Source organism: Jaculus jaculus, chromosome 9, assembly GCF_020740685.1.
Source record: "Jaculus jaculus isolate mJacJac1 chromosome 9, mJacJac1.mat.Y.cur, whole genome shotgun sequence".
NCBI classification, from domain to species: Eukaryota; Metazoa; Chordata; class Mammalia; order Rodentia; family Dipodidae; genus Jaculus; species Jaculus jaculus.
Window position 1 is genome coordinate 84,240,351 of NC_059110.1, and position 17,401 is coordinate 84,257,751.

Below are 17,401 nucleotides of genomic sequence, written 5' to 3' on the forward strand. Positions count from 1 at the left end.
TAGGAGTAAGACATCAAAATAAACAAATATGTAAAGAGAGGATTGGGCTAGATGAGATGGCTTAGTGGTTAAGGTGCTTTCCTGTGAAGCCTAAGAACCCATGTTTGACTCTCCAGTTCCCACATAAGCCAGACACACAACGTGATGCAAGCGTGCAAGTTCACACATGCACACAAGGTGGCACATGCATCTCGAGTTGGATTATAGTGGCTAAAGGCCCTGGAGCCAATTCTCATTCCCTCCCTCTCCCTCCCCCACCCTCGCTCTCACACAGAAAAAAGGCCAGTCTGTTGGGCTTGCAGAGACAGAGAGAGGGAGGGAGGGAGGGAGGGAGATCATAAGTTGTGATACAGGCTCCAATATCTCTCTTATTTCAATACCTACAGACCTACAGAGGCTCCAGGGTCTTCTCTACCAGCCCAATCTCTGTCATGGTCAAGACCAAGAGTGCCTTCCCGTCCTCCTCTGAACCCTGGTTGTTGTTGCTCCTGCTGCCTAATGTCCTCTCACATTCCAGCTCTTCTCTTGGCTAAATGACAGTTTTCCTTTTCTAAAGGCATAGCTGAAGTCTTGCCTCTTCTTCCAACCTCCTTAGAGTATCCTCAGAACCTGACATGTGCAGGGCCTAAGGACAATTTCCTGAGGTGACACCTGTATCACACCCTTCCTCTCTGAAGTCAGCACCATGTGATACTTTCCACACTCTCCTTTAGCCCTGAGACACCCTAATAAGGGAGTTCCTATATTTTCCCATTATACAAATGGAAACAACACTTTACAAGAGAGAAGGGAATGACAGGCCAGGTCCTACCACACCAAACTCTTTGTCTGCTACCTGACAATTCCCTGCTGTCCTACTATTCCTTTTTTTCAGGCTTCTAACCTGTTGTCTCCAATAAATCCCTTCTGGGCACCAAATCACACCCTTAACGTGGGCCAGGAAGAGTGTACAGAGGCCACCAGAAAACCAGGAATTGTGCTAAGTGCTCTTGGTTGGCAACTCACAGTCTGGTAGGTGTTACATTATCACCCTGAGGCATGGAATGCAAATGGTAGCTAAAGTCTCCCACACACACATCACAACTTGCAGCAGGGCTGGGCGTGGTGTACGCCTTTAACCCCAGCACAGCAGAGGTAGGAGGATCACCATGAGTTACAGGTCAGCCTGGGCTACAGTGAAACCCTACCTCAAGAGGGGGGGGGGAGAGATAGCTAGATAGAGAGAGAGAAAACTTGCAGCAGGGCCCCAGCCCTCAGGGTCAGAGCCATGGTGGCCTCGCTGCTATTTCCCAAACCTGAAAAACACTTGCCTTCCACTCTGGGATGGGCAGTCCACTCCTGCACTCCACTCCTCATTTGAGCCCCAACAACCAGAGATTTACATGAGTGTTTGGCAAGCATTCTCTAAGGAGGTGACCTGGGGCACAGTGAGCTTCCTTGCAGAGCTATTTATACTCTGGAGAACTGGTGGTCACAGCCCCTGACCCAAAGAAGCCTTCACTCCTGGAGCCCTCAGCCCAGCAGCCTCTAGGCCCGTCCTTGGCAACTGGTGTAATCAGTTACACTTTGAGTTTATTAGCTTGAGGCTCCCAAATCAAAGACATCAGGTCACTATGGTAGGATCTACAGATAAACTGTGACCAGCTATGGCCTGGGTTCTGCAGAGCTGAGGAGCTAAATAAAGCCTCTAAAAGTTTGGTTCCAAGCCAAGCCGAGAAACAATCTCTCCAGGGCCCTTCATCTCCTCCAAAACAGTAAGGACTGAGCAAGCAGAGCTGGCTGTCTGGCTGTGCTTCAAAGCCACAAGCCAACCAGCAAAGGTCTGAGACTGCATACAGCAGAATTCAGTCCATGGGCCATACCACTTGGCAAGGAACACCCAGTAGAATCACCCAGAATACATGCCACTGGGCCAGAGGGCTGTGTGGACAACTGGCCCCTAAGAGTGTGCAGGACATGCAGACCCTGTCTTCTACCCAACCTTCCTGCTAGTGTCTTTAAGCTTTCTTGGCAGAATTTAGAGAACAAAGGATAGGGGCTGGAGGATGAAAACCAAATTCTAGTTGTCCCCTCTCCTAAGGGTGGATCTTCATTTCAGGTTTCCTGCTACTGTCTAAAGCTTTATATAGGCCCATGGTGCCCAAGAAGTATTTAAAAACCTTAGTGGTTCATGGCCCTTTACAGTTTTGCCATACGTGCATGCTACTTAGTATTTTCACAACTGACTTTGACTTTTATCATCTCGCTTCAAATTTGCAATCCTCCTACCTCAGCCTTCTGAGTGCTGGGATTACAAGTATGTGCCATTATACCCAGCCAATAACTAACTTATAATTTTTTTTAAATTATTTATTTGCAAGGGGGCGGGGAGAGAGAGAGAGAATGGGCACACCAGGGCCTTTAGCCACCGCAAACTCCAGATGCATGTGCCACTTTGTGCATCTGGCTTTACGTGGCTACTAGGGAATCAAACCCGAGTCCTTGGGCTTTTCAGGCAAGTACTTTAACCGCTAAGACATCTCTCCAGCCCAATAACTGACTTTTAAAAAGCACAGTCTTATGTTTGGTGTGGTGGTACATGCCTTTACTACCAACACTGGGGAGGCTGAGGTAGGAGGATCTCCGTGAGTTCCAGGTCATTCTGGGTTAGAATGAGACCCTGCTTCAAACAAACAAACAAAGCACAGTCTTATCCTAAACCTTGTGTTGCATCATGTGAGAGTTGTATTTTTTTTTTCCTCAACCAGGTCCCCTAAGAAATCAATTCTCAAATCAACACCCAGGTGACCCACGATTCAAGACACAACAACGGGGGACATAAGCAGTGCCATCACAGCAAGGGATAGCAGGGGAGACCTGAGCAGATAAAACAGAAATACAGGCATTTCAGACAATGTTAGGTGGCATAGAATGACACCTGAGGGGTTAATCTGGAATACAAAGGGCTATTCTTCCTGACAAATGAGTTCCCTGAAATAGCAGCTTCTACCAAGTCCCACTGTCAGCCCTACTACCTTTACATAGAACTGCATGAACTTTTTTTTTTTTTTTGGTAAATATATGCTTTCACAGATGGGACACGATGTTGCTATCAGTCTGCATTATGAGCTAACAGCTCATTAACTCCTCAAAGGGAAGCTGGGTCAAGAGATGCAGCAAAGTCCAGCTACAGCTCTAGGGAAAACAGCCGCCAGTTTTGCATTTGTTCCACAGGAAGATGAAGCACCTCTGAAATTACAGTGAAGGCAGGAGTGATTTACAGGACTGGTACTTGGGCACATGCTCAGCAACACAACTACTGTTTAAGGTGAGTACCACTGAAGTAAAGCCAAAGCACTGAGCAAATTGCCTTGGATTCCTACCAGCTGCTATGGAGGAGTGAGCCAAGATTACCTGCAGTTTAGGGCCTAACAGCACTATCCAGAAAAAGCCCTTGGCCATGGCTGTGTGTGTATGTACACGAACACATACACATATACATAACACACCCAGTGTAGTCCCAACTCAACTGAGAAGTGGTCTCTCTCCTCTTCTGAAGTCTAGGCTGGCCTTAAACTCATGGCACCCCACCTACCTTACTCATCTAAGTGTTGAGATTACAGGCAATTGCCACCATACCCAGTTTCTGGTTCCCTTTAATAAGGCGGCTCCTCAAACCAGACTGCTTCCTCACTGTACTTTCCTATTCCCTGGGCACTTGTTCCCTTGCTCAGAGATCTTTGTGAGAAAAGACCAAGCCTTGGTCATCTCTTCTCTGTGGTGCCAGACTCAGTGCCACTTGGAATAGAATGCAACCTGACTTGCTGAATGAATCAATGAGCTTTGTTTCCACATCTCTATAGCCCTGGTCTGTTTGTCTCTTCTTTATTATTATTATTTTTTAAAGCAGTCTCACTTTAACCTAGGTTGGCCTCGAACTCACGGTGATCCTCTTACCTCAGCTGGCATGTGCCAACATGCCTGGTTCTTTGTCTCTTCTAAGGCCAAGGTTGGCATAGAAGGGCATTAGAGAGGTATTTCAGATGAAAGAGAAGCTCCCAAAATACTGTGGCAAGAAAGAGAACGGAAGACTACATCTAGGCACCTCAGAGATCTGAGAGGTGTCATTTTAAGTGTGATATGTGTCCAGGATCCCTTTGGCAGCCATATGCCACATCTTGGTAATACCTCTGAGATGGAACAAGGCCAGAGACTTAGTACCCTATGGTCATTCCACAATTTCCCACTGACATTAGCCACACACGGAATAACATGCAGCGTTCAGCAGTGAGCACAACTTGACCCTTGTCCTCTATATGGGGTCAAGATGTCACTTGAGGAGGTAGGTGCCTGGAGTGCAGAGCAGAATAAAATGAGGACCAAACCAAGCTATAAGCCACAATTGTTAGAAAGGCTGGGTCCAGGAGGCAGCCTATGAGTAGGATTACGCCTGTGCTGGGGAGACCTTCAGGAACCCCACAGACCTACCATCCCACACGTTGCTGAACTCCCAGCATGCTCCTGGCTCATAAGCAGACTTTTTATCACCCTGGTCCTGGTGGGGAGGCTGGCAGAGCCTAAGAGCAGAGGCCTTTGAGGGCCTGGTGAGACATGACTTACTCCTAGTACTCTGCGACAGCACCGGATCGCCAAGTAAGGTCTCTCACTGCGGCTCCCCACCCAGGCCTGCAGTCACTACTCCACCCCAATTCTGCTCACCAGCCACCTACTAACCTCAGTCTACAGTCTATTTTTACCTCCATTAGCTCCTCCTCGGAGCCATGCTGCAGGGAGGGTGGGATAGGGCTGTGCTCCTCATCTCAGGGTGAGGGCGGGCTCAGAGAGAGACACACTGCCTATCCTCAGCACGCTGAGTACCACACCTATGGCTCCCACTGTTAGGTAACCTGGCTTTGCAGTGTGCAAACTCCCTGCCACAGTCCTCACGGGCCCTCTCTCCATCCACAGGAAAGGAGCTAAGCAAGAGGCTGTGGCCAGAGCTCTTAGAGGCCGGCCCAAGTGAGAGAGGAACACTAGTGTGGTGTGCCTTGTGCCTTGCCAGAGCCAGCATCCCCAGGGGAAGGTCCACCCCTGAGTAAGATGGGCAGGAGAGAGGACCTCACCAGTCCCCTTCTGCTCTGTCTCGAGCTACACAGAAGGCTCACAGCCGTGGGGTGGTGGTTTAGTGCAGAAGATGGCTCTCCTGCTAGGCTCGCCTTGGGAAAAGCCTCTACCTATCAGGACAGCTGTTACCTCCCCCTTCTCCAGCTGATCCAAATCTTTTCCTTCAAGGAAGACCAGTGACCTCTGGCTCTTGACCTTCCTAAATGTTCTCTTGCCTCAGCCCAGGTGCATCAAGTCCAGGAGAGTCTCTTCCTAGAAAAAGGGGTGGCTCCCTTGGCCACATTTCAAAATGCCCTTAATCCTCTGGTTGCCATGGAGACAGCAAATTATTGCCCACAGGTTTCAAGTCAGCCAGCTCCTTTGCGGGGGGCGGGGGGGGGGGCAACGACGACAACAGTCTCTCACATCACTGACAAGCCACCAGGTGACTCATGTCACTGCCCAAAAAGAGCCCCCAGCACAGCTGAGGAGAAGGCCAGCAGCCACTGCCCCCCCCCCCCCAGGACAGCTGGTGCAGGGCCGGCGTGCACCGCACCTCTCGCCCAGGAAGAGCCGCCCAGAAGCCCAGCTCTCCATCTACGGGCAGGCGTAGCGAGTTGAGGTGCTTCCTTCCACTCACTCCTCATCAGCCATTTCTGCCCGCTCCACGGCTTTGGCGGTGACAAGTCAGTCAGGAGCTGCCAGCCCTGCCCCCTCCCCCCATGCCACCCCCCCCCTCCTCCCCGCAAGCATCCAGGGCGTGTTCACATGCCCACCTTCACAGCCACCAAGAAGGGGGACCCTGAGCCGGGGCTGGTCGGAGTTCCCAGTTCGCACTCCTCCAGGACAAACACATCTTCATCTTCCAGAACCTTGTCCAGAAAGCCTATAGCCTCCTCTTCCTCTTCCATGGCAGCCGCGGCCGGGCCCGCGGAGGGCAAACAGGAAGCGGGGTCCACGCAGCAGCAGCAGCCGCCGCCGCCGCCACCGCCGCCGCGCCACGCCGCGCGCCTCCAGCGGCGAGGCCGGAGCGGCGGGCGGGGAGGAGCGCCGGGCAGGCCTACGCCAGCATGCCGGCCCCCGCGGAGTCACCGCTGGCGCCCGGCCACCGGCTCGCGATGAAAGGCTCCATTATGAACCTTTTCCTGCGGCCGCGGCCGCTTTCCAGCCCTCCTGCGCGCCGGGCCACGGGCCCGCCTCCCGCGGCGTCCCCACCCCGAGAAAGGGGAAGCGGGGGGCCGCCGGCCGGCCGGCGGGCGGGCGGTCACCGTTCTCGGGCAGCTGGGCCGCCGCCGCCGCCGCCTCGGCGCGGTCCACAGGACGAGGACGACCGCGAACGCCGGGCGGGCGGCGCCCTCCGCGGCTCTTCCCCGCCGGGCCCCGGCCAGCGCCCGGCTCCGCTCCGGCTTCCGACGCCTGCCCCGGCGGCAGCCAGCGGGCCGGCTCGCTCGGCTCGGTCGGTCGGTCGGTCGGACCCCGCGCCCCGCCGCGGCGTCGCCAGCCGCACAGAGCCCGCCCTTTTCTGGACTCCGAGGAGGCCGCCCCGTTCGCTCCGAAGGCTACAGGAAATGCGCGTCTTGACTGGCGAGGAGGAGCCGCTCGGCTCGGTCCCTCTGTGGTCGCCGGGCGGGCGGGCGGGCGAGCTGCCGGCGGAGGCTCCGGGAGCGGGGAGGGAGGAGGGAGGAGGCCGCGACAGGCCCGGCGAGCGGGCGGGCGGGCGGTCGCGGGGGGTGTGGGTATGTGGGGGGGTCGGCTTCCCAGAGACGGGCTTTATTTACAACTTCTCGTGCCCGCCGACCACGGGGAAAGCAGGGGAGCAGTCCCCGCGGGAGCACCGCCAGCCCGAACCCTCTTCACACCTTGGCCTTTGAGCAGCGGAGGCCCCCCGCTTCTGGTGAGATCGGCTGGGGTGAACAAAGCGTTGTTAAGAGGGGGACCTGCCTCGTGTCCACTGGGAGCACAGTGCCCACCAAGGCCCTGCGCGCACGAGCCCACACTGACAGCCACCATGGACCACCCAAGCGCCGCACCTCCGCTCACTGACGCTTGCAGACTGAACACCGCCACTTCTTGGACAAGTTTCCACCCGCAAGTGGCCTCCCCCCAATAGAGCAGCCCTACAAGGCCTTGGCACACCATCAACCTAGGACAGGTGGCATTGTCCTCCCTGCCAGCTCCTAACTTCCCTCTTCCCTCAGCTTCTTTAGTGTTCTACAAACCAAATTCATGCAGAGGTTGAGGCTCACATCCTGGTCCCCTGGCTCTGGTCCCTAATGAGGCACACATCGTTACTCTGATGGGGGCAGAGTCCTGTGCCAACTCCAGGAACTTGAACAACCCAATACCCAGGGCAACCCTGGAAAAGCCTTAGGTGGACCAACACCCGTGCCAGTAAGCCAAGAGAGGAGCCATAGAGGGCCTAGGTGAGCTAAGAAACCACCACGGTTCCAGCTAATGGCTGCCAATGGCAATGCAGGCTCAAGTTTACAAAAACCTGTATTCTTTATGATTTAGTTTATGTTGATTTTATTTTTTGAGACAGGGTCTCATTGTGTGTATCCAAGGCTGGCCCTTTTTTTTTTTAATCGCTTTTTGAAACAGGGTCTTATGTATTCCAGGCTGGCCTGGAACTTGCTGTGTGGCCAAGGCTGGCCTTGAAGTCCTAATCTTTCTATCTGCACCTCATGAGTGCTAGAATTACAAACTAAATCACCACAGCCAGTGGGAAATCTGAATGTTGAAATGAAATTTCCTGATTTTAAAATAATGACAACACTTTCTTTAAAAAAGCACAATGCACTGTAAATGAACCACACCTCTGCCCTAAGTTTGGCTGAAGCACTACAACTGTTTTTGTTCTTAGAAATGGTTGTTTCTTTGAGGTAACGTTAGGAGTGGTGAATGCACGTGGTAGGGGTTCCCTTTGCATCCTTGGTCCTATATCCTCACTGAACCTAGCGCCTTGGATCAACTCGGCTTTATATAGTGCCATACCAGCCTACCACTTTATCTTTGTAAATCTGTGTAACAGGTACCACCAACCAGGTGGTGCAATGTTTGAGGTTGCCCACCAACATCACATGTTGGCTCTTATGACCAGCTTTTACTTCTGTCCTATTCCCTGTCAGGTGACAAGCAAACAGCAAACAGTCGAGGCCATTTCCAAAGGAAGTCCAGGGCCCACATGATGCCACCTCTTTTCTGCTCCAGTGGGCACCTTAGCTGAGAACAGGCCTTCTGCAGAGCCTCCCAGCATGTGGCGCGACAAAGAGGAGGGCTCTTACCCCATTCCCTCAAAATTATGAGGTACAGAATTCTGAGGGGTTCCTGATATCCCACCACCCATAGAGAATCTGTCCCCACCACGGGCAGGCTCCATCCTATCACCAAAGCCAAAATATACACTGAGAGGTGTGGGATGGCTCTCTGGAGTCCAAGGACTGACAGGCCAAGCGGTCCAGGATCTGTCCTACAAAGGGCTCAGCAAAGACACCTTCCACCCTACTCCTCCTCTTCCCTGCAGCCCCTGGGTTTTCCCCATTACTGCCCTGGCTAGGCTATAAATAGGCAGGATACATCTGAAGGGCCCTTTCAGCCACAATTCCTCATTTGGTTTGGGCGGCTGAGGCTGTTCCCATGGTTTGGGAACAACCAGGCCTGGCATTCCCCAGGGCACAAGTGTGCCAGCTCAGAGCTCTGTGCCATAGGTTCTCCTGCCTCCTGCCCTGTGGGCACCAAGTCTACAGCATGTGCACAGATGGCATGGGCTGTCCACACAGGCCACTCAGGCGGGTGGCATGGGAAGACTACCGCCCCAAGGGCCTCTCCAGGTCCCTCCCCCCTCAAGAGACTAGGAGGTGCCTTACAGAGTATCCATGCCCACCCCATCCCCAATCCCTACTCACATGGCGGGAGCAATGCCCACCTCCTCTCTAAAACCCTGAACCTCACAGATGCTGCTCCCCAAAATCCAAGGCTTCTCTCTACCCCACCCATTTCAGCTGCCTGGAAATTCCAGTGAGTAACTAGACTGCCCCTCCAGTGGACACACAGGCTCCACTCAGAGGCCCTCGGTCCTCCCCCTGGAGGGAAGTGACTCACAAGTCCCCAGGGTGCTTCCTCCCTTTCCCTCTTAAATGCCTAAGCTGGCCCTGGACCTGAGCTATGCCCTGTGCCCTCCCCATACCACCTGCACTTCTCCAGAGAAGCCCTTCCCAACCTCACCAGTTCTCCGGGGCATGCAGGGGCTGCTCCTGACCACCCCCCTGGGTTTCCGCTGACTCGTCCTCCCCCTGCTCCCAGCTGCCTGCTCTCTGCTGTTCCGTCATCCCTTCTCACTGCTACACCAATGGCAACCACTGCCATCTCAAGCCCCAGCGTCTTGATGGGCTCTGGGCCTGACACTCACACACAGGCAGCTGGGTCTCCTCACTTGAACTTCCCAGCAGGCAGCCCCTCACCTCTTCACATCCTCCTCCCCACACCAGCTTCCCCTTCTGGCCTCTCTACTTCCATCAGCAGCCCGCCGCCATCTTGTGGCTCTCTGTGCCTCAGCCCAACACATCCTTTTTACCAAGTCTTTTGTTTCTTCTTTCTTTCCCCTTTCCGAAGCCACAACCCAACCAGGGTTTTGCAGCATTTCACACCTACACAACCACAGAATGTTTCTTCCACTGGGACTAGAAGACCTGGTGTGAGAGTCTGTATGTGTGACAGAGCTCCTGCCACCACTGTCGCACGATGTGTGAACGGGGTGGGGCAGCGCAGCCTGAGTGTGCCAAGGTAAGCTCCACAGCGCAGGGCGGCCGACTGAGCCCGTAAGGGAGTGAGAAGGTAGAGAATGGGAGCGAGTGCGAGAGAAGGCTGTGTGGGAAGCAACCCACTGTGGACTTTGAGACGTGGACCGGCCGGCTTCTGACCGGTACCTGGAAATGGGGAAGGCTTTCTAGTCAACGGGAGGAAGGCCTGAAAGAAAAGGTTGCTTTCTTCCTTTCTTTTTTTCATTTGGGGATGGAACTGTGTATGCTAGGTTACATCCATTTATTTTATTTTATTTATTTATTTTTGTTTTTTGAGGTAGGGTCTCACTCTGGTCCAGGCTGACCTGGAATTCACAATGTAGTCCCAGGTTGACCTTGAACTCACAGTGATTCTCCTACCTCTGCCTCCCAGTGCATCTGTCACTCCCAGGCCTGTATGAGTGCTGGGATTAAAGGTGTGTGCCACCATGCCCGGCTTTTTTGTTCTTTTTAAAGTAATTTTTTTTTTGAGGTACGGTCTTGCTCTAGCTCAGGCTCACTTGGAATTCACTATGTAGTCTCAGGTTGGCCTCGAACTCACCGTGATCCTCTTACCTCTGCCTCCAGAGTGCTGACATTAAAGGTGTGCACTACCATGCCTGGCTCGGGTATGGGAAGCACAGCTACAGGACAGACTAGAAAAGGGCAGATTTTAACACCCACCAGATCCACATGGCAAGGCCTGTAATAGGTTATTCACCCTCCCACATGGCCTTTTCTCACACTCATTCTCCATCACGCTTCTTTACCAACTCATCGGCAGGCAGTTGTTAATTGCTTACTGTGTGGCAGGCACTGTGCTTGCATTCAGGATGCAGTCAGAAACGGAGGGGGAGGGGGGGGGGCCCGGGAGGGGGGCCTGTGTGCCTGCCCTAGTGGAGCTGATGCTCAGATCTCAGGGCAGAGCAACTATGTGGTGGACTCCACAGGCAGTGTCAAGGGAAGGGCAGTGCCAGGAGAAGGGCAGGACAGGGTTTAGAACTATGTATGATTCCTCCAGAAAGGACAGTGTGGAAATGCCTATTGTGATTTTAAATGTTCACACCCTCTGACTCAGAAGTTCCACTCTAGGGAGTTGCTCTGGAAAAAAAAAGGGAAAAAAAAAACACTTCCAGAAGGGCACAAAGATGGATGTATAAATGTTTACTGCAGTGATACAGATACCAAAAAAAAAGAAGAAGAAGAAAAGAAAGAAAAAGAAAGCTGCAAAGATGGGTCCAGGCATGATGGTACATACCTATATTCCCAGCCCTCAAAAAGGTAGACACAGTAGTATTGCAAGTTTGAGGCCAACCTGAGCTACACAGTGAAGACTGTGTCTCAAAATTAAAAAGTGAGCCGGGTGTGGTGGCACATGCCTTTAATTCCAGCACTCGGGAGGCAGAGGTAGGAGGATTGCTGTGAGTTCGAGGCCACCCTGAGACTCCATAGTGAATTCCAGGTCAGCCTGGGCTAGAGTGAGACCCTACCTCGAAAAACCAAAAATAAATAAATAAATAAAACAAAAAGTGGCTTTTAGTCAGGATGGGGTATAGCTTCGTGGCAGAGGGCTTACCTAATATGTGCAAGGGCCAAGGTTTAATTCCTAGCAACACACACACAAGGAAGAGGAGTGAAGAGGAGAAGAGGGAGAGGGAAGAGGAGGGAGAGGGAAGAGGAGGGAGAGGGACGGGAGGGGAGGGGAAGAGGAGGGAGAAGATGGGGAGGGGAGGGGAGGGGAGGGGAGGGGAGAGGAATTATTTGAGAAAGAGGGGAAGAGAGACAGTGAGATCAAGTGGTGTGTCAAAGCTTCCAGCCATTGTAAACAAACTCCAGATACATGCACTACCTTGTGTTACATGGGTCCTAGGGAATTGAACCTGGGTCCTTTGGCCTTGCAGGCAAGCATCTTAACTGCTAAGCCTCTCCAGCCCAAGCTGTCTTAATCTTATCAAGTAAAATAACAAGCTAATCACTAATAGTATAATCTCATTTGAATATAGGTTTTTTTTCTATCTTATTTTGAATATAGTTTATACATAGAAAAACATAAGGGCCTGGGAGCTGGCTTAGCACTTGCTTGCAAAACTCCAGATTCAATTCCTCAGTACAGATGCACAAACTGGTGCATGTGTGTGGAATTAGTCTGCAGCAGCAAAAGACCCTGGCATGCCCTGTTCTCTCATTCTCTCACACTCAAATAAATAAATTATATATATAGATGGCTCAGAGGTTAAAGGCACCTGCTTGCAAAGCCTGTCTGCTCAGTTTGATTCCCTAGTATTCATGTAAAACCAGATGTACAAAGTTGTATATGTGACTGGAATTTGTTTATAACGCAAGAAGCCCTGATGTGCCACTTATCTTCACCCAAGATACGATCTTGTCTCTTTCTCAAGTAAATATATAAATAATTTTTTTAAAGGCTGGGGGTATGGCTCAGCAGTTAAGGTACTTGCCTGCAAAACCTAATGACCCAAGTTCAATTCCCAGTACACACATAAAGCCAGATATACAAAGCGGCACATACATCTGGAGTTCATTTGCAATGGCTAGAAGCCCTGGTGTACCCATTCTCTGTCTCTCTCCTTGCAAATAAATAAATAAAAACCTTTTTTTTAAAAAAAAAAAAAAGGAGAAATGTGTAATTAATCCTTAGCAATGAATTAAGAAGGCATTTCTGTTCTACATTATGTATTTCTGTTAAGTTAGAATTTTTAAGGTGCTGGAGAGATGGCCCAGCAGTTAAAGGTGCTTGCTTGTATAGCCTGCTGCTGGTCCAGGTTCAATTTCCTAGAACCCACATAAAGCCAGACATACAAAGTCACATAGTGTCACATGTATCTGAAGTTTGTTTGCAGTGATAAAAGACCCTGGCACACCCATTCTCTCCCTACATACCCATCTACCTATCATCCACCCATCTATTTATCTCTACTCTCAAATAAATTAAAAAATACTTTTAAAAAAGTTAGAATTTTGAGTAATATAACCAGGGGTAATAAAGAAGTTATAAAAACAAGTGTGGGGTTTGAGGATGTAGATTAGTGGCAGTGAGAGCTTAGCATGCATAAGGGTCTATGTTCAATCACCAAACATATACAGAGTGTGTTAGTCCTATTGAAATTTATAGGGAGTTGTTAGGGTACAAGTAGGTGCATCTGATAAAACAAAGGGAAAGTCACCAGAGGCTCCCTGGAGGAGGCGACATTAGAATTCAGATCCAGGGCTGCAGAGAGGGCTCAGCAGTTAAGTGAGCTTCTTGTGCAAGCCTGAGGCTCTGAGACGACCTGAGACTGCCTGAGTTCAAACCTCCAGGTCCCACATAAAACAGCCCATGCACCTGCAACCCCAGCCTCACAAGGGAGCAGAGATCTGAGAACCTTTGGAACCCCACAAGGTCTGGAATTAGTAAAAAGAGACTCCAGCTCAAAACAAGACCGGGTGGAGGAGCAATGAAGCAGTTCACCCAACATTCCACTCCAGCATCTGTAATACCTATGGGGTACTGCAAGTACATATACATGCACACACACACACACGTGCACACACACAGTAATTAAAAAAAAAATTCAGGGCTGGAGAGATGGCTTAACAGTTAAGGTGTTTGCTGGTAAAGCCAAAGGATCCAGGTTCGATTCCCAAGTACCCACATAAAGACAGATGCACAAGGTGGCACATCCATCTGAAGTTCATTTGCAGTAGCTAGAGGCCCTGGCATGCCTGTTCTCTCTCTCAAATAAATAACTTTTAAAAATTCAGACCCAGCTGAATATGCTAATTTCCATCTATAATCCTAGCACTTGGAAGGCCGAGGCAGGAGGACTGGAAGTTTGGGGCCAGCCCGGGCTACATAATTTATCTCGAAAGAACAAGGGCTAGGGATGTGGAGCTTAGTGGTGGTGCCTGGCACACACAAATCTCTAGCTTTGATCCATAGCACCACAAAAAATAAGTAACAAAAATGAAAGGATCGTTATACTGATGGGGACAGGGAGACACACAGGGAAGAGACTGTGAGGACCAATGGACTGTGTGCTGTCTGGAGGGCCATGAGTTCATGCATTCATTCAACCAATCTTACTGAACACGTACTATCTGCCAGGTGTATTTCCAGGCACGGGGAGTCTGCTATGAGTAAACGTGTGTTAAAAAACTGACAAAACTTTCTTCCTTGTGGAGTTCATATTCCAGTTCGGGGATTGACTATGAGGCTGCAGAGGAAGGAAGGGTCAAGTGGTTGAGTCAGACAGGGTCTTGTCAGTCAAATTAGGCTTCAAATTGTACTGCCCAGGTAAAGGAAAGGCATGAGGGTTCCAGGCAAGGAATGACATCACCATTCTTCCCTCCACAGACATCAGATTACTCTTCCTAAAACACTTCTCGTTCTGCTCAGCAGGAAGCCACCTCGTCAGCCCCAACAAGGGCAGCCATGGCCCAGCTGATGATTCAACCCACTGGTGAGAGCAACTTCTGAAAGAAAGGTTCATTCCTGTCCCTAGACTTTTGCTACAGGAAGCAGCTTCCTTGGCCTGAAGCAGCTTCTTGATCCTCTCAGCCTGGCTGCACTCTCCCAAATCTCTTGCCAGGGCAGGCCAAATCTCCAGAGGCACAGAAGTCACCAGATTTCTCACCTTCCTGATACCCTGGCTCCTCCCTCTGCCTTCTCTCCCAGTTATAGTGCACATTACTCAAAGGATCATATATGACCTAGGCATGGTGACTCAAGTCCATAATCCCAGTACTCTGGATTACACTATGAGACTCTGAGTTAATACCTCTATAGAGTTCAATAACACAAAGCAACTGTTAGGTGTAAGCCAGTATTACTTACACGGTAAAACAAATAAAAGCGCTAGTTAGATTTTGGATTTGGATTCTAGCTTTGTCTCCTGCATCTCTGTAACCCTGAACAAGGGATGTAAAACCCCGGTGCCTCTGTGTCCTCATCCATGGGGATGGGCAAGGTTTACTACCGTACCATCTTTAGCAGTCCATCGCCTTACCCACTTGGCCACCTTTACCATCTTTCGATGTGCTGGAGGGACATGTGCACACAGGCTGTGGCTTGAATGCGAAAAGCCCTTGGCTGGCACAAGCTATTGGTACCAGCTCTTCTCTCTTGGCAGGTGTCAGAGAGGAGGAGCCCTGGCCCTCTCCCAAACCTACCTCCTGCCTTTTCCAAGAATCTACTGCTCTACCGCCTCCAGACCTGCGTCTCTCTTTTCAGACCTCGGGGGGGGGACTTTCCCACCCTCTGGCAGTTACACAGCCCTCATCTAGGTATTAACCCTGACTAGTGTCCTGGCAGAGTACCACACGGTCTCTGAGGCTACCTCCTCCACGGTCCTGAGACTTCACCTGAGGTCATATGATGTTGCACAGACAGCCTCAAATGGAATTACACTGGGGGTTGGGGTGTGTTGCAGACAGCTTCACGTTGCTGGGATGAACCTCCAAACCAGGCCCAGTTTAGAGGAGGAAGGGATTGATTCCAAACTTCCAGATCCAGGGGAAGTTCCAGAGACAGCGGAAGATCCAAGCAGAGAAAAACACTACGTACAGCAAGCGAGGAAGCACCACCAGCGCACACAGCAAAAAGCAACAGGCAGGGACCCCCACCCCATCCTAGGGCTCAAAACATCTTTGCATACCTTTGGGCTGGAATTCAGGTCCACCCCCAGTGACTCCTCCTGCAGCCAGGCGGCTGGAGACCCAAGTTATAAACTTTAATAAAGCAACTGAATCTAAGGGAGGGGGGGCATTCAAACCACCACAAAGTGTGACTCAGTGGCAGAGCACATGCTTAGTACTTACATACCCCTGAGTTCTCAAGATTAAAAAAAAAAAAAAGAAAGAAAAGAAAAGCACAGTGTGGCTAACAGCTCCTATCCGTGAGGTGAAATCCTAGGGCTAAGGGAAGGTAAAGGGTATAATCTCAACACCAGACCCGCTCCTCTGCCCTCAGTCACCAACCTCTGCCTGGAGCCTTGCAAGGATGGGAAGCTCATTCAGCACCTGTCCTGATGCTAGACAGTTAGCTAGTTTGTTTGTTCTCGTGAGACCAGGCCTCACTATGAAGCTCGGGCTTGCCTGGGACTTGTGGTCCCCCTGCCTCTGCCTGCTGAGCACTGCGATTACAGGGGTGCGTCACCATGCTAGGCTGTACAACAGCTGTACACAAATCTTATCACGTGTTAATTATTCTCATCCTGCCCTCGAGAGCGACACAAGATGGTTCTCTTTCATTTTAATTGGGTTAATACGTGTGTCTTACTCACCAAACGCCAAGAGGAAAAGCCAGATGTGGTGGTTCAAGCCTATGATTCCCAGCCCATGAGAGAATGTGATGCACAGCCCTGAAGGACTCACATGCAAATGAAGTCCTGCAGCAGGTTCGTTGTGTGGGGCAGCATTACACAGCCACACTGCTTAGGCTACATGGTCCTTGCAACAGCCCTTTTAAATAGGAGGTGTTTATCCCTCAGTTGAGGGAACTGAGGCTGTATGGGTTGCCCAATGTCACATGAAGAAAAAAGTAAAATGTAGCTGGATGGGGGGTAGCTCAGCCCTGTACTCCAGCACTCAAAAGGCCAAAAAGCAGGGCTCAGCAAGTTAGAGCACTTGTTTAAGCACAAGGACCTGAGAGGGTCTAAGACCACCTGAATTTGACTCCCCAACAACCACATAAAAAACTGGGCATGGCCGGGTATGGTGGCACACGCCTTTAATCCCAGCACTTGGGAGGCAGAGGTAGCAGGATCGCTGTGAGTTCGAGGCCACCCTGAGACTACATAGTGAATTCCAGGTGAGCCTGGGCTAGAGTGGGACCCTACCTCGAAAAACAAAAACAAAAACAAACAAAAAAAACTGGGCATGGCCATGCACATCTGTAATCCTGGCCCTGTAGGGGGCACAGACTAAATTAGAGAATCACTATGGCTCACTGACCAAAAAGCTCAGTTTTAAGATGAGGTAAAGACTCTGTCTCAAAGAAATATACTGATGAGCGATAGAGTAGGGCACCCCTGCACATGCATCTGCACACATACACACGTGCATACACCTCACACAGCACGCTACACATACCATACACATACCAAAACACAATTTCTGAAAAGAAGGATGAGGCAAGAGAACTGCAAGTTTAAGGGCAGATGAGCTTCTAGGAAGACCATCTCAAAAGACATAAGAGGCGTGCTAAGGCTCATGTCTGGAGAGAGGGGCAGAGGTGGTGGTTTCAAATGCCCTGCCACTAAATTACAAAGCCTCACTGCACCTGGGGTATCTGTGACAGGGTACATCAGTGATGGGATGGGTGTGGGGCCCAGTCCACAAGGTGGTGTGAAGCCCTGAAGGAGATGGGGAAACACTGCAGAGTGCCTGTCATTGGTAAGGGCTGCGTGGGCCTTTGTAGGCTTCTCCCTGCCATGCCGGGCAGGCAGCGAGTGAGGGCTGAAGAGCTCTTCACACAGAAGCCACCGCTACATAACTTTGAAGGGAGGCCAATTAAGAGCATCTTGTGAAGGGAGGTGGTGGAA

At 51.0% G+C, this 17,401-nt stretch overlaps 1 protein-coding gene across 4 annotated transcripts in view; it reads right to left on the reverse strand.

Annotated features, from left to right (window-relative positions):
• Positions 1 to 17,401, reverse strand: part of Abr (ABR activator of RhoGEF and GTPase) — a 242,673-nt gene that overhangs the window by 98,338 nt on the left and 126,934 nt on the right. Inside the window, exon 1 of one of the 4 annotated variants that reach the window (XM_045158034.1) lies at positions 5,859 to 6,031. The exons of the other annotated variants lie outside the window; for them this stretch is intronic. Within the exon in view, the coding sequence (XP_045013969.1) occupies positions 5,859 to 5,993 (135 nt within the window). The 5' untranslated portion in view covers positions 5,994 to 6,031. Of the gene's footprint in view, positions 1 to 5,858; positions 6,032 to 17,401 lie in introns of those variants that run through there. 4 annotated transcript variants of the gene reach the window in all.